Genomic DNA, 22,128 nt, shown 5'->3' on the forward strand with positions numbered 1-22,128 from the left:
AGCCTCCCGAGTAGCTGGGACTATAGGCACCCACCACCACACCTGGCTAATTTTTTGTATTTTTAGTAGAGACGGGGTTTCACCGTGTTAGCCAGGATGGTCTCGATCTCCTGACTTCGTGATCCACCCACCTTGGCCTCCCAAAGTGCTGGGATTACAGGCGTGAGCCATCGCGCTTGGCCTGTCCCCCTTTTTTTTGTATAATTCACATACCATAAAATTCATAAAAACGACTCTATGGTATGCTTTAAAAGTATATACTTTAAAAGTATACTATAGAGTAACTGTTAGTATTTTGACAAGATTATACAACCATCACTACTAATTCCAGAACATTTTCATGACCCCAAAAAAAGCCCTCTACATACCCTGCACCCGTTAGGAGTCACTTCCCATGCCTCCCTCCCCACAGCCCCTGGCAACCACAAATCCACCCTCTGTCTATGTGGATTTGCCTGTTAATGGAGCCATCGTAGAGGTTGTGGACTTCGTGACTGACTTCTCGGCAGGTTTTTTCAAGGTTCATCCACATGTAGCAGGTACTTCATTTCTTTTTATTACCAAATAATATTCCCTGGTGTGGATGTGCCACGTTCCGTTTCTTCGTGTCTCCACTGCAGGACCTTTGAGTTGTTTCCATTTTCTAGCTATTAGGAAAAATGCCGCTGTGAGCGTTTATATATAAGTTTGATGTGCACAGACATTTGCGGTTCTCTTGGTAACTGCCTAGGAGTGGGAGTATACCTATGGCAGCTCTCTGGGTAACTGTTTGAGGAGCTGTTGGCTTGACTCTTGCTCGCTGTTTAATTCTGGGTGAGTCATTCCCCCACTCTCCCCCCCAACTCCATTTCCTGGTCTCAAGTCCCCTCCCTGGCTGTGCTTGGACAGTCAAGCAAGCATTGGGGTGCATGGCCTCTGTACATCCTGCCGTGGCAGGTGTGCAGGGGCTGAATCGGGCAGGACCGTGGCGTCATATATTGCTGTGCCACTTGCCCATCCTGGCTTCTGCCCTGTGTCTTTCTTCTGTGGCTGAAGTAAAGAATCCCTGGAGGCTCTGTCCTCAGTGGGAGCAGAGGCCTTGGCCCTCCCTGCTTCCAGGCTGAGACCCGCGCAGGGATCCCCGGCTCCTGGCCTGGGTGCAGGGGCACCCCTTGCTTCTGCCATATGACTGGGCTGTGTGGCAGCCATGTGTCTCAGCCACGTGGATTCATCAGCTCTCCATTCTGTGTGCCAGGCCATGGGCAGGAGTGGCTGTGACTCACCTGTACAGCCTCAGAATCCAGCACAGCCACTGGCACAGAGCAGGGGCTCAGGGGCCCACAGACATCCCAGTCTCCATGAGTGGGAGAGGGACAAAGGGAAGTACAGAATTGGACAGTAGGAGGCGGGTCTGTGAGAGTGAGCACCGGCTCCTGCCTGGATGAGGCTGGGAGACTGCGTGCCAACACGTGACACTGTTTGAAGACTGAGGGGCGGGAATGGGTGAGCAAGCAAAGGGGTTCCTGGCCAGGTGTGCCAGGGCTGGCCTAGAGGAACCAAGAGGAGAAGTGACACTTGGGCAGTGGGGGGGAGCACTGGCACTGTGTTTGCATTGACAGGAATGGCTTTCGGGGGGGTAGGCCTTATCTTGTTTGTTTTCGAGATAAAATTTGCCCTTTTGAAGCATAGAATTCACTGGCTTTTCGTATATTCACAAGCTTTTTGCAACCATCACCCCATTCTAATTCCAGAACATTTTAATCCCTCAATAGGAGCCCTACAGTGCTAACCTTATCTTGTATTTCCATATTCCAGCCACCTGGCCAGTCTTGGCCCATGTGGCCCTGCCCATCAGGGTCTGTCCCACTTCCCCTGGTCCAGGGCTGAAGCCCCTGGTTGCTGTGGTTATTCTTGGCCTGGGCTCAGAATAGCCCAGGAAGAGACGCAGGCAACCACCCATTCAACTGATGTTTGTTGGGCATCTGCTGGGCACAGGGCAATCCAGAGATACACCTTTTGAGGGGACGGGCACGGTCCCTAGCCCAGAGCAAGAGAGGAGTGAGGGGCAGAAAGAACAGGCGACCACCTGCAGTGTGAGGAGTTCCCTGCAGGACAAGCACAGCCAGCAGAAGGTGGCCAGGAAGCCTCAGCAGCCCCTGGGGCAGGTGCGTACACACACACACACACGCACGCACGCACGCGCAGTGAAACCCCTGCCACAGGGCAGGGCCCCAGCCCCTTTCCCTACTGCCCATTGCAGCAGAGTGGTGGGCTGGACTTTGCCACCCTGCCAGCTCTTGGTGCCAGGCAAAGATGGGTGCTGTGCGAGGAGAGGCAGCTTCTAAGGATACAGGGGCTGTAGAGCAACCCTGGGGTCATTGTGATACAGCGCTGACCCGGACTCACACTCAGCGCTGGCCCCACGCCCTACTCTGCCTCTGTTTCAGAAGAACTCAGCAGGCTGGTGGTCAGGCTGGGGTCTTGCCCCACCCAAATCTGTGCAGGGACACTTTAGAGCCACCGAGGACCACCTGATGTGTCCAGACTTTAGGAAGCCCTTTACCTTGGAGACCAGAGTAGCATGCCAAATGTGGAGGGCCCTTTAGGGTCTACAGTGGCCTGGTGTCACCTCTGCAGAAGAAGCTGTTCTGTGGCCTGATGGTGGGTGGGGCTGTGGCTGCTCCACACAGTGGACACAGTGGAACATGGCCTGGAGGGCACTTTGGGAGTCTTGCGCAGCCTGGGGGCCTTTAAATGCACACTGTGCAGACAACACCCTGCTTCCTGAGTCCTGTGACTCCCAGGGACCCTCAGAACCCTGTTCAAGGGACCCAAGAGGAGAGGGATCATGAGGAAGCTGACTCGCTGAACCTCGGATTCCAGTTTCCTTCCCCCAGAGGCCCCATTCACTGCAGTCTGTGTTCCCTTCTATCTGGATCCTTTGTTTCACTCTTCTGAGCATGCCCCAGCTGTGGCCTTAGTGGCTCTTCCCAGCCTGCTGTCATCTACAGACCCCTCCCCGCTGCAGGTGGCTCTGTGCCACCCACCGCACCTCTGCCGAGGTCAGCACAGCTCGCAGCGGAGAGCTCATCCCTGCTGCCCCACTTCTCTCCCCAGGTGATCCTGAAGGACCTGGAAGTGCTGGCAGAAATCGCTTCCTCCCCTGCAGGCCAGACGGATGACCCAGGCCCCCTCGATGGCCCTGACCTCCGGACCAGCCACTCAGAGCTCCAGGTGCCTACCCCCGGCAGAGCCGGCCTACTGAACACCTCCGGTAAGTCTTCTCCTGAAGGTTCCAGCCTCAGGGGCCTTAGTGCCAGTGCCAGGTCTTGGGCTGGACCACGGCGGTCCTTTGGGTTGTTGCTCAGGAGCTCTGGAGCTCGGCCAGGATGTGAGGGGTCTGTGGGTTGCTACTGGCAATCTCCCACCTCAAGAACCCCCAGAGGCAGGTAGCTCTCATCCTCTAGCAGCCTCCAGAGACGCTCACAGGACTTTCTCCGCATCTCCCTGCACCTTTGATGCCTTTGAACCATTGACTAAACATAAAACCATCTGGGTCGGCTGCTGGTCTCTGCCTGGGCAGCACCTCTCCAGTCTGGAATCCAGGGGCTTCGGTCTTGGGGTCTCACAGGTGGAATACTAGGTGGCCATTCCCTTTGTCTCTGAGAAGCTAAAAATAGTGGCAGGCAGCACAGGCAGGAGACGGCATTATTCTCACAGGCTGTTTCTGGGCAGTCCTTGGAAGTAAAGGTGGCTATAGCATCCCTAGCGCTCGTCCCTCAGTCCCTTCCAGATGGCAGGGACTCTTCTCCCTGGGCCCTGGCAGACGCCACTTCCCTCTGGCGATGCAGTCCTGGAAAATGCCTGGGGACAGTTGGTAGGAAAGTTCCCAGTGAATCTCAGGTGTCTCCATGGGGGTCTCTGTTCTTTGTATCTGGAATTTACTCCTTCCGGTGGGTTCGTGGTCTCGCTGACTTTAAGAATGAAGCTACGGACCTTCGCAGTGAGTGTTACAGCTCTTAAAGGTGGTGTGGACCCAAAGAGTGAGCAGCAGCAAGATTTATTATGAAGAATGAAAGAACAAAGCTTCCACAGCATGGAAGTGGACCCAAGAGGGTTGCTGCTGCTGGCTCGGCCAGCTTTTATTCCCTTATTTGGCCCTGCCCATGACCTGCTGATTGGTCCATTTTACAGAGCACTGATTGGTCCATTTTACAGAGTGCTGATTGGTGCATTTATAATGCTTTAGCTAGACACAGAGGGCTGATTGGTGCATTTTTACAGAGTGCTGATTGGTGCGTTTACAATCCTTTAGCTAGACACAGTGCTGATTGGTGCGTTTTTACAGAGTGCTGATTGGTGCATTTACAATCCTTTAGCTAGACACAGAGTGCTGATTGGTGCGTTTACAGTCCTTTAGCTAGACACACAGTGCTGATTGGTGCGTTTTTACAGAGTGTTCATTGGTGCATTTACAATCCTTTAGCTATACACAGAGCGCTCTACCTAGACCGAAAATTTCTCCAAGTCCCCTCTCGACCCAGGAAGTCCAGCTGGCTTCACCTCTCACTTTGATGCAGCCACATACGTCATAGAGGTTTAGGGACCTTGTAGCCTCAGCCTCCCCCCACAGCCTAGCTGTGCTGGTCTCAGCCTGAGAGTCCTCCTTGGCCTCAGTGGGAGGCGCCCCAGCCCTGTTTGATGCTGAGACCAGGCCCAGTGCCTGAGAAGTTCAAGGGGCGGCCAGAGCCCCGCAGGCCTGCCTGTGCCCCAGGACATGCCAGGTCAAGTCATAGAAGGCCCATGTGGGGCCTTGCCCAGGAGCCCAGCTCCAGGCAGTCAGTGGCCGTGAACTGACACCAAGGGAAAGAACACCAAGGGAAGTGGTTCCCACATCCTGACCCTGGGACCCCTGCTGGGACTCCCCCCCCCCCCATCCCTCGGCGAGCAAGTCCATTCTCCATCCTGTGTCCCCAAGTCAGCACATGGGGAGCAACCTTAAGTCCTTGGGACAGATGGCAGGAATGCCAGAGGTGGAATATGGGGGCCCAGCAAAGGGGGTGGACAAGGAAGAGAAAAAAGGAGAGCTCTTCCTTAGGAAGGGAGGATCTGGTGGGGAGGAGCAGCAAGAACTGACCAGAAGACGGGCAGTAGCCAAGAGGAGACATCCTGCAGGGAGGAGGCCCGGGCAGAGGAGCCCTGGGGGCGCGCCCTCAGCTCTCCCTCCCCAGGAAGCAGGCGCCACAGCCTCTTCTCTCCTTCTCAAATTGGCTGCAGCAGAGAACTTGAAGGCAGCACAGCCCTGTGACAGGGCCAGGACACCCAGGCCTCCCAGGCCCTCTGTGACCTGTCTTCTCTGTTTTATCTCTTCCTCCCGGGCACAGAGAAGTTGATGGCTGTGATTTGGGCTCCTGCTCATGGAAGGAGGACCAGGAGACTGCTGAGGGCAGCCTGGGCTGGAGGGAGTAGGGTATGTGCCCTGGGGGAGCAGAGCCTGACCCAGGGGGTCCCTGGCGGGCCCTGCAGCCTCAAGCCCTTTGCGCTGCTCGGGCACCAGGGCCGGGGGCACTATATGGCAGGGCACTCTGAACCCCAGCTCCTGGCCATGCCAAGATGGGCAGGCCGTGAACGAGGCTACAGCAGTAGAGACTCTTGCCCCAGCTCACCGAGGCTGTCAGATTAGCTCACATCAGCCAGGGACTCACTCGGAATTCATAGAAAAACAGCAAAGCATGCCAGATGGGAAGAAACTCCGTCCTGGAAAGAACACCAAGGAAGTGCCTGCAGCCAGTCACACTTCTTGCTTCAAGAATCCACAGCCAAGGAGCAGTGGGGGCTGCGGGAGGAGAATCCACGACAAAGAACTCAGGCCAGGAGTTCTTAACCTGAGTCTCACGTGTGGGCCTCAAGGCTCCAAGCAGATCCACGTGTGTGCACATGCGTATGTCCGCAGCTGGCATCAGATTTTACAGATGGGGCCATGATTTTAAAAGGTCAGCTCAAACCAGTAAGAGAACAGCTGAGGGAGCCAGAGCATGCCCTGCCCCCCTCTCCCACCTCCACTGCCCTGGAGGGCATGCGCCAGGCACTGAGGGTGTGTGGGGTGGTGCTGAGGTCAGAAGGCAAGCAGGAAGTGCACACTCAATCCCTCCGCGAGCTGCTCCTTCCCAGACTGCTTCTCAGGCATGCAAGGGGCTCGTTCTGTCTGTTTCCATCTGGCCATGCACATGGACAAGACTGTGAAGCCATACCCTCTTCCTGTTTGGATTCTGCCTGCCTCTGGCTCTCCAGGGCGCAGCCCTGAGAACTTGGAGAACTTGGAGGCAGCAGTGCTGTGTCCCTGTAGGGGAGATTGCCCCCAAAGGCACGAAGGGACAGTCTGGAAAGCCTCAGAGGCAGGGAGCCTAGCAAAGATGAAGTTGGTGGCATCTGTAGGGAACCAAATGGCGCGGATCACACACAGCAGTGGAGAAGCAAGCCCATCACACGCCTGGGTAGCTGCTGTGTTGGCCTAAATGCACCACAGCCGTGGTTCCCAAGGCCCCCCGAGGCAGAGGCGCCCACATGGGATTTTCCTCTCGCCTGTCCTAGCATAAACATCTCCCCTCCCTTGCAGAGCGGTGAAGGCAGAGGCTTCTCCCGCCCTGCCTCCCTCATTCCTGACCCGTGCAGAGCCCCAGGCTGGGGGAGAGAATGGCCTGGGGGCAAACAGGATGGGGAGCGGCCTGGGTGGGCAGCTCTGGAGGAAGCTGGCTGAGGGACACCATGCTTTCCTGTCTCCCACCCTTGGGATCTCCTGTGTCTCCTCCTTTTGTATTTCCTGTCTCCACTCAGGGGAGTCTGCGGAGGTCCTGCTGGCTCTGGGGACAGGGATGTCAAACAGACCTGTGGGCCTGCCATACCCTGAGCCTGTGCAGAAAGCTTCAAAGGACAGAGGAGGCCTCTGGGATCAGCCCTTTGTTAGAGACATGCCTGGACTCCCGGGGCCTGGACATCTCTGCTGCCAGAGAGGGTGCAGCCAGGCCTGGGGAGACACAGTCAGCCTTTAGGATCCCTGGCCGTGCACAGCAGTGTGTCAGTCTGAGGCCAAAGGTCACCCTAGGACTGATGTTCACCCCTAAAACCCAGTCTTCCCTGACTTTGCCTGCCACGGGGCCCACTGCTGCTGGGATAAAAACCGTTCGTGTCGCCAGCCACGTTGGCTCACTCCTATAATCCCAGCACTTTGGGAGGCTAAGGCAGATGGATCACCTGAGGTCAGGAGTTTGAGAACACCCTAGCCAACATGGTGAAACCCCACCTCTACTGAAAATACGAAATTTAGCCAGGCATGGTGGTGCGTGCCTGTAATCCCAGCTACTCGAGAGGCTGAGGCAGGAGAATCACTTGAACCCAGCAGGTGGAGGTTGCAGTGAGCCGAGATCACACCACTGCATTCCAGCCTGGGCAACTACATCTCAGAAAAATATAAAACAAAATAACTGTTCGTGTCAGTATACCTTGCGGGACTCAGTGGCCCAAGGTGTTTTAACCCCTGACTCTAAAAATGGGTAATAATGACATATTCTTATTTGGTTTCATTCTTTGTAGCGCAGGGCCGTCTATTGTAGCCAAATGTCAGCAGCATCTTCGTGTCACCAGACAGAAACAAGTTCTAGCAGAAAGCCAGAAAGCCATTTTCCCCAGTAATCACGGCAGCAATCATCATGGCTGCCAGCGCTGGCTGAGGTCACATTAGGCCCTGCCCTGCTCTGAGCACTCACATGTGCTGACTTTTTGGGTGAGCCCCTGGGCTCCTCGCAGCAGCTCTGAGAGGCCAGCACTGTGTCATTCCCCACTTGTTTGGGCCAGGAGCCTGGCCCGAGAGCCCACACTCCTCACCCGACTCTCAGGAATCCCACCTGCACCAGGCACTGGAAGCTTCCACGGCCGGAGGGGAGGAGGAGAGGGGCCAGGCCATGGCCACAGCCTGGCAGTGATGGGGGCATGTCTCCTCTCTTCACAGTGACTTCAGAGACCCCTTCCTGGCCTCAGGTCATGGCAGTGCCTCATCTCTTGTCTTTTGCTGCCTGCCACCACTTCCTGCAGCCACACCAGCCCCAGGAAAGCACTGCCTGTTTCTCTTGAAGCCCTTTCCTCCCAATCACCCCTCCCAGCCTCAGGAAGCAGCATTAGGGATCACAGGCACTGGGGTCAGAGGGATCTAAGTTCACAGCCCTGCTCTGCCCATCCATCCTATGACTTTGGACAAGGGTCCTACCTCACTGCCAGCTCTTCCTCTCTATAAACCATGTGCTGGGGCGCCTGGGGGCTCTGTGAGCTCCCACATGGCAAGGGCTAAGCTAAACGCTCCCTGAACATGAAGGGGGCCTTTGCTTATATCCTGGTTATTACAGGCCAGTGCAGAGGGCCCCTCTGGGAGGCTTCCCTGGAGAGCCCAGCCTCTCCTGCCCCTCTGTTCCAACCCACTTGCTTGTCTCAGGCTGCCTGGGTGGGTGGCGGAGTTCACATCTGCTCCCTCCTGGCTGTGACCTCTTAGAACCTCTGCTGAAAGTGCAGATGGAGACTCCTCAGCGTCGCCCAGTGCTGGGTGATTTGTGTGATCAGCTCAGTTTGAATAGCAGCATGGCAGGCCACAAAGGCCAAGTTTACGCATCCCAGAATCCCAGGCACCAGGTGCCCAGTAAGGGTCAGTGCCCATTTTTGAAAGTGCAATAAAATAATGGAAGGCATGGGCACCAATCACCCGCACTGCTGCCCAGAGCGGCATCCTCTCATGCCCATGCTGCCAGGCCCTCCCTTGTCCAGTTGGAAGCCCCAGCAGTCCAGCCCTCCTGCCCCTGGGAGCCTTCCTCCACACCCTCTCCTCACTGCCCTTGGCCCCAGCCCTCACCCTGCAGCAACAGCTCTTTCCCGGTGGCAGACTGCTATGTGACCTCTCCACTGCCGCGTCAGCTGGAAGTCCCCTCTGGGCCTTGCTGTGTCCCATCAGCTTCTCTCTCGCTCTGACTGAGCAGCTGCAAAGTCTCCCGGCTATGGTTGATGCCTCCAGTGCTCCTGTCCTGCCGACCCAGGCCGGCCCACAGATGAGAAAGTGATCGCCTCTTGGGTGGGTTCCCAAGATGATGCCATTGCGGCGGCCTTTGTCCACATAACTCTGCACCCCCTCCAGTTCTGCAGACTCTACACCCCCAAGACCCTGCTAAGCCTCGCTTTCTCCCAGCCACTTGATTCTGGGGGGAAGCTGCCCCTTTCCCACCCTGTCCTCTTGGTTCCATACGAGCCTCTCCATCACCCACCCCTTCCGTGGACTACTTCCTGTGCCAAGCACGACTTGATGCTCTTTAGCCCTGCCTGGTTCACTGGAGAGGAGCTGGCCTTGGAGAAGGCGGCACTGCCTCCCCTCCCCTGCTAGTCAGAGACAGGGCCTGGATCCGATGTGGTCCCCTGGACTCTGGGTGCCCTGAGCAGCCTCTGGCCCTTCCCTCGTATCCTCCAGGCAGCAGATCTTGAGCCCACAATTGGCTGTCCGGGCACATGGACCCCGACCCCAGCAGGGAGGGAGGCCGGAGTAGAGCAGGGACCCTGCTGGGCCTGAACTGGGTGGCTGACGTTTTCACATCTGGTTCTGTTGAACTGTAACTCGCATTATGTACTGAAGCCAGGGCTATTTTTATCCTGACATGTGAGGTTCCTTCACGTCATAACCACAAAACTCAATCCAAAACATCCCGGGGCAGGTTGTTTGTGAGACGTTCTGTGGATTCTCATGTCGCCACATCAGGTTTCACTTAGTAACATCTGCAGGGCTGGCTCCCCGGCCGCCCACCCCGCCAGCCTGGTTTCTGTGTGGAGTGCATCTCTGTGCCCCTGGCCAGCCGCCGCTCACGTGCACTTCCTGCCAGGGCCTGGCAGGCTCCTCCCTTGCCCAAACCAGAAATGCAAGGCACAGTGGCCTTCAGCTGAGGGTTAGGGCTCTCCCTCACGCTCCTGCCCTCTGCAGGATTGGGGAATGGAAGTCCCACTCTCCTGGACCCCTCACAGAGAGCCTCCCTCCCAAGACACACAGCCAGGTTGTGGGCCCCCCTCTCCCTCACCCCCGGCTGCAGCAGCTGCCCACCATCTCCAGGGGGGCTGTGCCTCATTGGCACCCCTGAGTAAAACCACTGAGGTCCTTGGAGTGCAGTGTTGGAAGGCGTGCCTTCCTGGCTGCCCTGTCCTGGCTCCCACTTTCCTCATGCGCCTGCAGCACCCAGCCCAGGACCCTGCTTACAAGAGCAGATGAGCCAGAGCCAGAGGTGGGCAGAAGAGCAGGCAGCGGTGAGGCAGAAATCAGCATACTCGAGTGGCCCATTGCTCCTGTAGTCACCCTCCTGGGGCGAGCTTCTCCACCCATCTCCTCCTCCTGAGCCTGCAACCCTGCCTCAGAGAGCATCTCAAGCCAAAGGGCAGCTCACATCAGCAGCGTGGCTGGGGACAATGGGGGCCACTGAGGCTGGGAGAGAGCAAGCAGCCCCCACCCTGTCCTGCTGAGCACTGAGGCCTTTCCCATCCCTGTCCAGCCCGCCCTCCCTGCCCCCTCATTTGTGGCCCCTTCCCCCACCTCCCCTGCTGGGAAAAGACTGCCCTGCTCAAACCTGTGGTCTCAATGCAGCCCCTCCCAAGGCCCCCAGCCCTGTCTTGGGGAGAGCAGAAAGTCTTTAAGCCGTGGGAGCACTGTGAGGGCTGAGCTGCACTCAGCTGAGGATGTGAATCGCTTGCCATGGCGTCTCGCAGCTGTGACACCGCCCTCCTCCTCCCTTCCACTAAGGGTCTCAGCTCCAGGGTCCGAGGGGCAGCGTGGACATTGAGAGTCCATTTTGGGTCCACACTGGGGGCTGTGGCTGGGGAGACCAGAGTTGTGTCCAGAGTAGCCCAGGCCTTCTCTTCTGCCATCTTTGTTCAGACTGTCAGTGGAGAGGTGGCCTGATCTCCCTACCCTGATGTGTGGGGGTCACAGGTGGCCCCCCTTCTTCCTCAAAGCATCCTGACAGAGCACTGTGAATTTGTGCCAGAAATGGAATCTCCGCACTCAAGACATTTCAGACCAGCCCCCAGACATCCATTCTGAGACTCAGAATGAGAACGGTTTGCCCTGCGCAGTGCTCTGCGCTGTGGGACACTTGCTAATAAAAAGGAGCCCCCATTGATTGAGTGCAGACTGTGCGGCAGCCTCCAGACCCAGCATATTACATGTTTTTATTTCATTTAATAGGGGCTCTTACTGCACTCACTTTCCAGATGAAGAAACTGAGGCTTAAACACCATGCTCAGTGCTTCCTACTGCCCCTGTGAGGCTGGAGCAGCCCCGTATCTCTCCCTAGTGGCTGCCCAGATGGCCCCAGTTGGGAGAATTTCTTTGTGGTGACTTCCTTCCTGGGTCCCTTCGTTCTTGGGAATGCTTTGGAGCCTGAGTGGAAATGGGGTAGGCTGGGGGTGCACATAGAGAAATAGGAAGGCAGCAGGGCGAAGCTTGCAGTGAACTGGGCGCCTCCAGTGTGGGCAGCATGAAGCCAGTGCCCTCCAGCCAGACCACCACGGCCCACCAAATTCATTTCCTGAGGTTGGGAACAGTGAGGCAGGGCTGTCTCAACAGCTGTCTCTGCAGCCACCTCTTTAGAGATCAGCCCCAGCTGGGCCTGGGGTAACTCGATCTATAAGAATGTGACACTTGATTCTGCAAACATCCCCTTTGGGCCAGGGAGCAGAGACTGTTTGCCATTCCAGAATCACTCAGGACCTCCCGAGCCAGGCTGATTCAGGCAGGGACCCAGGACGATGCAGTCCAAACAAGAAGTGGAATGAGGCCTGCCCTTGAACTGGCCTTCTCACTCAGGGCTCCTTCACGCCGCTCACGCGAGCTGTCTAGGAGGTTCTTGGGATTGAGGATGCTACAGTTTGGAGGTGTGGCTCCTGGCGAGGAATCCCTTATAGAGTGATTCACAGCTGGGAAAAACAGAACAGAAAAACGCCTTTTCTAGACCTAACCATCTCCCAGGAAGGACCATGAGAGGACGTAAGGGAAGTCTGAGCTCAGCAAAAAAGACGGAGCTCCTGGGAGGAGAGTCTTCCTGCTGCTTCCAGCCCGCTGGCATCAAATGCAGTCAGTCTGTCCAGGCGCCTCCGTGAGATTCACTTGGAATACTCTGGATGGTTCTGCACATTCTTGTTTTGTGCTTTGGCCTGATGCTTCTGGGAACCTCTGATGCTTCTGGCCGAGTTTGGTTCCCAGAGCCTCCACATCCTGCCTATCTTGTGCTTGTGCCTGACCGTTTCCTCCCTGGTCCAGGGAGAAAGTGAAGGCTCCCACGCAACTTCTGGACCAGAAAGGGGCCAGCCTGGAAAAGGATGGCCCCAGATGCCTCTGTTGGCCGCTCTGCATCCCCCAGTGTCCTCCCTGGGTTTCCAGCGAGCTGTGGCCAGGTGCTGTTTCCACAGCTCTTCACAGCGTCATTTCCCACATCTTTAGTGTCAGCTTGGCAGGACCTGGGTTTCCGTCTTTATGCCATCTTCTGCCCTCCTGCAAGACACTGCCTCCTAATCTGTGAGCCCCAAACATATCTGAACATTAGTACCCAAGAGACAGGCAGCCTGGCAGAGCTGCAAAGAACATGAGTTTTGAAGACCAGCTGCCTGAGTCAGCAACTCTGCCACTCGCCAGCTCTGTGACTTTGGATAATCCTCACCCAAATTCACAGCTCCTCTGTGTATATAATGGGAATAGTAATGGTGCATATTTTTCAAGTTTTTTTTTTTTTTTTTAGGGTGTTAGATACTATGTGTGAAGGGTTTAGGTAGGCCAAGCACATAGTAGGTGCTCAACAAATGGTAGCTATGAATTGGCTGTTAAGATATCATGTTATACTAGAACAACTGGATATCCATATGCAAAAAGATTTAGACACCTTCCTCACACCGTATACAAAAAGTAACTCTAAGTAGACCAGAGACCTAAAATATATCAGTAAATCTTTATGACCTTAAATTAGGTAATAATTTCATAGCTATGACACCAAAGGCACAAGCAGCCAAAGAAAAAATAGACACATTGGGCTTAATCAAAGTTAAAAATTTTGTACTTCAAAAAATTTTTTTTAATAAAATGAGGCTGGGCATGGTGGCTCCTACCTATAACCCCAACACTTTGGGAGGCCAAGGCAGGAGGATCACTTGGGCCCAGGAGTTTGAGACTAGCCTGGGCAACATAGGGAGACCCCATCTTGAAGAAAAAATTTAGCTGGGTTTGATGGCACACACCTGTAGTCCTAGCTACTTGGGAGGCCAAGGCAGGAGGATTGCTTGAGCCCAGGAGTTTGAGGCTGCAGTGAACTGTAATCACTTCAATGCACTACATCCTGGGCAACAGAGCAAGACACTGTTTGTTAGGCTGTTCTTGCATTACAATAAAAAAAATACATGGCTGGGTACAGTGACTCACGCTTGTAATCCTAGCACTTTGGGAGGCCGAGGAAGGCAGATGACCAGGTCAGGAGATTGAGACCATCCTGGCTAACATGGTGAAACCCCACCTCTACTAAAAATACAAAAAATAAGCCAGGTGTGGTAGCACACACCTGTAGTCCCAGCTACTCAGGAGGCTGAGGCAGGAGAATTGCTTGAACCCGGGAAGCAGAGGTTGCAGTGAGTCAAGACGATGCCATTACACTCCAGCCTGGGAGACCGAGCGAGACTCAATCTCAAAAAAAAAAAAAAACCTGAGAGTAGGTAATTTATAAAGAGATTTAGTTGGCTCACAGTTCTGCAGGCTTTATGGAAAGCATGGTGCTGGCATCTGCTTGGTTTCTGAGGAGGCCTCAGGAAGCTTACAATCATAGTGGAAGGCACAGGGGCCCAGCAGGCAGAGGAGGCCAGAGCAGGAGCCAGAGAGTGAGAAGGAGGTGCCCTACACTTTTAAACAGGCAGATCTCACGAGAACTTGCTGCCTCAGAGATAACACCAAGGGGATGGTGTAACCCATTCATGAGAAATCCACCCCCATCATCCAGTAACCTCCCACCAGGCCCCACTTCCAACGCTGGGAATGAAATTTCAACATGCGATTTAGGTGGGGACAAATATTCAAATTATAGTATCACCCTGTCTCAAACAAAAAAAAAAATCAACAGAATGGGAGAAAATACCAGCTGATGAATGGACAAACAAAATATGGAATAGCCATAAGGTGGAATATTATTCAACCCTAAAAATGAATACAGAACTGATACGTACTACAACATAGATGAACCTTGAAAATGTGCTGAGTGAAAGAAGCCACATACTGCTTAGTTCTATTTATAGGAAACATCCAGAATAGGCAAATCCATAGAGACAGAAGGTAGATGAGTGATTGCCAGGGGCCGATGAAGGTGAGAATGGTGAGTGCTAATCAGTATGGGGTTTCTTTTAGGGGTTGATAAAAATGTTCTGAAATTAGTGGTGATTGCCACACAACTTTGTGAATGTCCTGAAAACTGAATTGCACACTTTAGAACGGTGAACCGGCCGGGCGCGGTGGCTCAAGCCTGTAATCCCAGCACTTTGGGAGGCCGAGACAGGTGGATCACGAGGTCAGGAGATCGAGACCATCCTGGCTAACACGGTGAAACCCTGTCTCTACTAAAAAAAAATACAAAAAACTAGCCGGGTGAGGTGGCGGGCGCCTGTAGTCCCAGCTGTTCGGGAGGCTGAGGCCGGAGAACAGCGTAAAAACCTGGGAGGCGGAGCTTGCAGTGAGCTGAGATCCGGCCACTTTACTCCAGCCTGGGCGACAGAGTGAGACTCCATCTCAAAAAAAAAAAAAAAAAAAAGAAGGGTGAACCTTACAGTATATGGATCATATCTCAATAAAGCTGTTTTCTTTTTAGAGATGGCCTGCCTCGGGCTGGGCATGGTGACTCACAACCTGTAATCCCAGCACTTTGGGAGGCCGAGTCGGGTTGTTCACCTAAGGTCAGGAGTTCAAGACCAGCCTGGCCAACATGATAAAACCCCGCCTCTACTAAAAAAAAAAAAAAAAAAAAAAAAAAAAAAAAATTAACTGGGCGTGGTGGCACCTATAATCTCAGCACTCAAGAGGCTGGGTCAGGAAGATAGCTTGAACCCAGGAGGTGGAGGTTGCAGTGAGCCAGGATCACACCACTGCACTCCAGCCTGGGCAACAAAGCAAGACTCAGTCTCAAAAAAAAAAAAAAAAAAAAGTCCTGCCTCAAGCAGAGTGAGTGAGGATTCTTTCCATCCCTTGGTAACTCTTTCACAGAACTGTGGAGGTTGACATATATTAGAAGGGATGTCCAAGGAAGACCCCAAGGGGCATACAGATACGCTATCCCAGACCATCCAAGTATTCCATCAGCCCTTCCCTTGTCCTCTTGGTGCTGGGTGCTTTATCAAGGGGCACGTGTGCAAGGGAGGGCTGGAAGATACCTCCGTCTGTACGTCGGTGTGTTTTCTGCAGGGACACACATCAGAGACATTTGTGCTCCTGGTTAGAAAGCCACCTCAGGCTTTGAAAGTTTTCAGAGTTCTATCCTAAAAGAGCATCTTTGCCTGAGGATGAGGAAGAAAGAGCTTTTGATTTCAAAAGTAAAACTTAAAACACTTTGTAACATTTGTCAGTGTTTGCTGTTTGTAATCGAGTGGGTGTGTACATCATTTCTTTTTCTCAGGTAGTATTAGGGAAGGAGCTTGGCTTTTGCCTCTTGTCGGTCCACCAGTTTTGTTGAGCTTTGAGCCACAATGACTTGACTCATTGACACAAGCACCTTACCTGTTTCTTCTCTTTGACTACTTGTTTGTCCTTAACAGCCCAAATACATCCCAAGTATATTTCGTTTATTGAGCTAATGAGTAGAGTTTGTTTTTTAAAAAAATTCATAGCACCTAGCAGGGTCTTACACGCATGAGATGTTCACTAAGTGGTTTGGGCTTGGGTTAAGGGGTGGACAGTAATAGGATTTTTTTTTTTTTTCTTCAAGTTACGAGTAGGACTTTTAACTAATGGGCGTTTTTGCAATAAGCCAAGTTGTATTTGCTTGTGCAGACTTGCCTTTTTCTCTGTTGTTCCATGGCTCTTGATTAGAGATTTTCCCGAATCTTGTTATAACACCCCACACACACACTTGTGTGGCATTTATAGTTGTTTATATTCTGTGTGGATCTCATCACCCTGTGGACACATGATCAGAATAAATGCTGGCTCTGTCCCTTTCTCTACAGGTACCAAAGGCTTAGAATGTTCTCCTTCCACTCCCACCATGAATTCCTACTTTTATAAGTTCATGATCAACCTTCTCAAGAGATTCAGCAGCGAACGGAAGCTCCTGGAGGTCAGAGGCCCTTTCATCATCAGGTCAGCCTTGGTGGCGCGCTTTCTCCTCTTCCTCCCACGGCCCCGGCTTTTCACTTTCACGCTGTTCAAGTGTCAAAGCAGCCACCTTCTCTTTCCTTTCTCTCTCCTCCTTTTCCTGACCTTTGAATCTGTTCTTAAAAGAAATGAAGAAGGTTGCCCCTTCATACTGGTTGCTGATGCTTCTGACATGAAACAGACAGGTCAGTGTTGATGTTTTTCCACAAAACTGAATTCATTTTTTCCTTCCTGAGTTACTGTCTTCCCCTGAGGTGGAACGGCCTCTTATTCAATGCCATTGTCAGGCTTTTGGAGAGGAAAAGAGGTGAGCCAGATGGCGTGAGACATGAGGCTGTGCTCCAGGCCCAGCCCCCAGTGCGGGATTTAGCCAGGCTTGGTGGAGCCAGGCTCCTGAGTCATGTGAGCCCAGCCCAGGATGGTGCCAGGGCAGCAGCCCCAGTGGCTGGAGGCATCTAGAACTGTCATCACCAGCAGCATGGCTGGGGCTGGTCTTTTGCCTCCAACTCAGCTCCAAGAAGTAGGGTCACCAGAAGAGTGGCCCAGTGTCACCCTCAGCCTGGTGAAGGGTAGAGCAGGGCACAAATTCCTCCAGCTTCTATACCAAAGCCAAGTGGAGGAGATTTCTAGAGTGGTCCAAATGGCGCTAGGTGCTATCCAGCCGTGGTTCTCAGCCCTGCATGTTAGATCACTGGAGAGGCTTTTTAAAAAAGATGCCTTATACAAAAATTAGCCTGGTATGCTGGTGCACGCCTGTAATCCTAGCTACTTGGGACGCTGAGACACACGAATCGCCTGAACCCGGGAGGTGGATGTTGCAGTGAGCTGAGATCACACCACTGCACTCCAGCCTGGGTGAAAGAGCAAGACTCTTGTCTAAAAAAAAAAAAAAAAAAAAAAAAGCCTGGGCCTCCCTCTGATGAGTAAAATCGGAACCCCTAGGGTGATGGAGTTATTAAAGTGGTCTGGGGTGCTTGGGGACTGAGTAGGCTACCGACTACCATGGTCTGGGGGTCAGGAGTTGAAGGAGTCCTGGCAGGGGCCCAGGCTGTATGGGGCTTCAAGGCAGGAAAGAGCCTGGGGAGCTCATCTTGCTGTAAACTAAAAAGCAGGTTCAGCCTGTGGGCCATAGTGAGGATCGGAGACCTTACTTAGGGGTCAGCACGGAGCCACTGAAAGGGCTTGAGCGGGGGATCAATGTGACCGGATTTCTGGCTTGAAAGACAACTGTTGCTGGGGCGAATGGGTTGGGGGGACTGAGGTGGAGCCAGCTGGAAGGCTGTTGTCCAAGCAGAGACTGTGGCAGCTTGTGAGGGAGATGGGAATCTGCAGCCAGATTGGAGAATGAGGATTCGAGACTGAGTAGGAAGCAGATTTGTCTGGCGACTGATGTGGAAAAAGTGAGGGGAGAGGGAGCTGGGAGTGCCAGGGTGTCCAGGCCTCTGATTTGGGGCAGCTGGGTGGATGGTGATGCCAGTCCGTGAGGTGGGAGCCCCAGAAGAGTGGCAGGGAGTGAGAAGGGGGTACATGTTTGAGTTTAAATTACTTTGGGGACACCAAAAGGAAGGTGTTGAAGAAGTAGTTTGCTGTACCAGGCTCTCCAAGGGGATACCGAGCTCGGCCCAAGATACAATCTCGAAATTGATGGTATAGTCATTCATTCATTCATTCAACAGATGTTTACTGAACACTAACTCTGTGCAAGGTACCTTTCTAGATGGTTCTGCACTTGCGGAGCTTTCATTCTTAGGGAGTTAGAAGAGGTGGAGCGAGAGGGAAGGGGTCTGAGGCTGAACCCTAAGTGTTCCAGACTGTAATGGTTGGGGAAAGAAGGAGAAGCCAGAAAAGGAGGCTATGACGAAGGGCCAGAGAAGTAAAGGAAGCAGCCAAGCAGGGAGATGGCAGAAGGCAGTGAGGGAGGCAAGACCCAGGGATGGTGTGCTGGGAGCCGCTGCAGGACCCTGAATGCTGCTGGGGGAGCTGAGGGAGCAGAGCGTACAGGAGGCGACCGGCCAGCTCAGGAGCTAAGGTGTTGAGAGCACCCTGGGGATGGGGCCACAGGACTGCGTCGTGGGAGAGGACAGGCCTGCCTGACCAGAAAGACAAAGAGCAGGATCACAGTGCGGGGGCAGGGGCTTCTGATGGTCTGGCCACCAAAAGGATGCCCTGTGGTAGTGGGGAGGCTGTCACCACCCTCTTGCTTCTCTGGCCTCCTCTAGAGCGGGGCTTCTCAAACTCAGCGCCGCTGGCATTGGAGCCGGATAACTCTTCGGGAGGGTGGCTGTCCTGTGCCCTGTAGGATGTCAGCAGCATCCCAGGCCTCTGCCCCCTGGATGCCGGTAGCACTTGCATTCACCCATTTGGAACCATCTGAAACATCTCTAAACGTTGCCAAAGGTCCCCTAGGGAGGAGAATCACCCCAGTTGAGAACCACCGTGTCAGAGAGACAGAAATGGATTCTTAACCTTCATTGGCCGAAAGAGGAAGATTTCCATGGTGTTTCTTCCCATCACGTCGGCCAGTTTCGGGTAGGGGATTGAGGTGGAGGTTAGCTGTGGTGCAAGAGGCCCCCCCACCAGGAAAGCAGAGGCCCCCCCACCAGGAAAGCAGCGGAATGTTCCCACAAGAGTGACAGTTAACGTCATGTGGTTTTCAGGCCGGGCGCGGTGGCTCAAGCCTGTAATCCCAGCACTTTGGGAGGCCGAGACGGGCGGATCACGAGGTCAGGAGATAGAGACCATCCTGGATAACACAGTGAAACCCCGTCTCTACTAAAAAACAATACAAAAAACTAGCCGGGCGAGGTGGCGGGCGCCTGTAGTCCCAGCTACTCGGGAAGCTGAGGCAGGAGAATGGCGTGAACCCGGGAGGCGGAGCTTGCAGTGAGCTGAGATCCAGCCACTGCACTCCAGCCTGGGCGACAGAGCAAGACTCCATCTCAAAAAAAAAAAAAAAAAAAAAAAATCATGTGGTTTTCCAATTGCAGAGGCATCAGTACTCATGATGAGCTCTCCTTGCCCGGACGACTTTCAGAGTCAGTGGAAGGAGAGGCCTTTGGAGGAGGAATTTGTAGCTAGCATCCCTCTGGAGAACTGGGCTGAAATGGGTTTTCCACCCTGTCTCAGCCCCACATGCCCAGTCAGAGGCATGGGGAGAAGGAGTTTGGGGTAGTAACCAGCATCTCCAGGCTGCACAGAGCAGAAGTGCAGGCACCATGAGCACGCTTGCATGCTCTCCCAACCTGCTCAGGACCCGAGGCTGTGTGAAACTGGAGGCCAGCCCGCTGCCATGTTCCCAGGTACAGACTCCAGGCCAGGGAGGCTTTGCTTGCTTTGCAGTGCGTCTCCTGGGCTTCCTGGGGTCACAGGAATCATCATTTTGCAGAAGGGATAATGAGAGGAAGTAGTGTGTCCCCTTGGCTGGGCAGGAGCAGGGCTGCAAACTCCTGCACTCTGCTAATTCAGCAGCCTCCACTTCGTCCCTTCTGTGTGGGAGTGCAGAGCCTGGTGCCCTGAGAGGCCCTCAACATCCTGCAGGCTAGGACCACCTGAGGCCCAGCTCCTCAGAGTGCTCAGGAGCTGGGCCAGTGGGTCCTCCCTTCCCATCCTCCAGGGGCTCAGTATGGCGATCGCTTGCTCTTCTGGGGCTCAAACCTGTCGTGGGCCACACTGGGTTCTCTGTGGAAATTGAGGCTGGCCTCCAGGCCTCACTCCCACCCGCACAGCCACAGAAGGTCTCTTAGCCATTGGCATCCACACTAGAAGCCCAGTGGGCTGGGACAGAAGGAACCTTGTGACTGGTCCCCTCATAGAGGACTGGGTCTCTCCTAGTCCTTCACCTGGTTTCTCCAGACTGCTCTTCCCCAGAAGTAGCACCCCCACCTGTCAATGTGCATCCTGGTAGACAGCCACCTGGCCCAGCTGGCTCGGGAGCCTGCTGCCCACTCTGCCAGCACACCAGGCCATTGTCGACCAGCCCCTGGGTTGCAGGCCCAGCCACCTGACATGGAGAAGGCCCTGCAAACATGTGGCTTCCTCCATGCTCCCCATGCTCCTGTGGGGGCTGAGGTGCTTCCAAAGAGCTTTGTGGAGGTGGGGGGTATCCACCTGCCCTCCTGCTTCTCCATCTCACTTCCTTTTCTCCTGTGATGGCTTTAGAAAGGGACATCATTGGCTGGGTGCGGTGGCTCATGCCTGTAATCCCAGCACTTTGGGAGGCCAAGGTGTGTGGATCTCGAGGTCAGGGGTTCGAGACCAGCCTGGACAACATAGTGAAACCCTGTCACTACTAAAAATACAAAAATTAGCTGGGCGTGGTGGCACATGCCTGTAATCCCAGCTACTCGGGAGGCTGAGGCAGAAGGATCGCTTGAACCCAGGAGGCAGAGGTTGCAGTGAGCCGAGATCATACCACTGCACTGCAGCCTGGGTGACAGAGCAAGACTCTGTCTCAAAAAACATAAATAAACATTTAAAAATAAAGAGAGGCATCGCGGTGGTTCCGCAGATGCTGGCATGAAGCCACAGGCCTGATGAGGCGCACAGTGATTTCTTAACCCCCTCTTTAGCTGTTAGGCAAACTCTGAGTTCTTCTCAGCCTCCAAGATTGCACATGAGAAAGAAAGGAAAGAGATTCTTCTGGCCAGCAAGTGAAAAGCCGTTCTTTTGGCAGGAGTGTGTTTAGCTCTGGGCCCTAGAGCGGCTGCTATAGAAAGACAGAGGCATCGGGAGTTCTTGAAGACACACATCTGCTGGCGGTTCTTGGCATTGAGGAAGATGCATGATTTCCCCAAAGACCCTGGGAGCGTTTCCTCTTCCCCAGGCAGCTTTCCCAGGCCGCACCTCCATGTCGGAGTCGGGGGGCGGTGAGAAAAGGGTACCCAAGCTCCAGCCAGGCTTGAGTGGGTTGGACTTCCTCTCGGTGTCCACACAGCCTCCTTTTCTGGTGGACATAACAGTTTAGATGCATGTTGAGGTAAAGTCAGTGGCTTTAAAACCCTCATCTTTCAGCTGGCTACTCTGGCCCCAGGCCCTTCCCTTAGCTGATACCAAGCTCATAGATTGAGGGAAGATGGGGACATGTGTGGTGGGGTGCTGTACCCCACTCCCTCCACTGGACTCTGCAGGACTAAGGCAGATGAGCCTCCTGAGGCACTCGTTTGGGGCTCAAACCCCAATTCCTCCCGTTTTTAACCGTGTGACCTGTTTCCAAGCCCTTTCCACTTTGTGACACAGCGATGATAGCGCCTGCCGTGTCACAGTGTAGTAGGGTTCTGTAAATGGCGCATGTGTCAGCCCCAGTGCTGGTGGCTGTGTCTGATAAAGCGGGGCTGTTGTTCAGCCTCCCCACAGGGCTTCTGCCTCCCAGGGTGGTCTGTGGAGGGGGAACCAGACCCACTTGAGGGGGTGAAATCATGGCACCTTCTGTGTCGAGAGCTGACTCTGGTGCACCGGCCCTGTTGCCCCAGCACCCAGGGCACCCACCAGCAGCCTGGCCCGGCTCCGCTAAAACAACTCTGCCCAGAGTAGGTGTTGGTGTGCGTTGCCCTCCCCCGGCCTCTTCCTACCCTCCATGCTAATACAGGCAGCACAAGCCCAGGCCTTGTCTCCCCGTGAACCATCCACTTATAATCAGTAGAAAGGAGAGGAGGGAGAAAACCCAACCTCTTTGATAAACTGTGATATGAACTCCAGCGTGACCCGACAGCTGTGATCTTTACAAGGCCTGCTTCTGTGCTGGGAAGCGA

At 54.1% G+C, this 22,128-nt stretch overlaps 1 protein-coding gene across 2 annotated transcripts in view; it reads left to right on the forward strand.

Annotated features, from left to right (window-relative positions):
- VAC14 (VAC14 component of PIKFYVE complex) overlaps positions 1-22,128 on the forward strand; it is a 116,112-nt gene that overhangs the window by 55,011 nt on the left and 38,973 nt on the right. For both annotated transcript variants that reach the window (XM_023210375.1, XM_023210376.3), the window contains exons 13-14: positions 3,097-3,253; positions 16,234-16,366. In XM_023210375.1, coding sequence (XP_023066143.1) covers positions 3,097-3,253; positions 16,234-16,366 — 290 coding nt within the window. The remainder of the gene's footprint in view (positions 1-3,096; positions 3,254-16,233; positions 16,367-22,128) is intronic.

Source organism: Piliocolobus tephrosceles, chromosome 17, assembly GCF_002776525.5.
Source record: "Piliocolobus tephrosceles isolate RC106 chromosome 17, ASM277652v3, whole genome shotgun sequence".
Lineage (NCBI taxonomy): Eukaryota > Metazoa > Chordata > Mammalia > Primates > Cercopithecidae > Piliocolobus > Piliocolobus tephrosceles.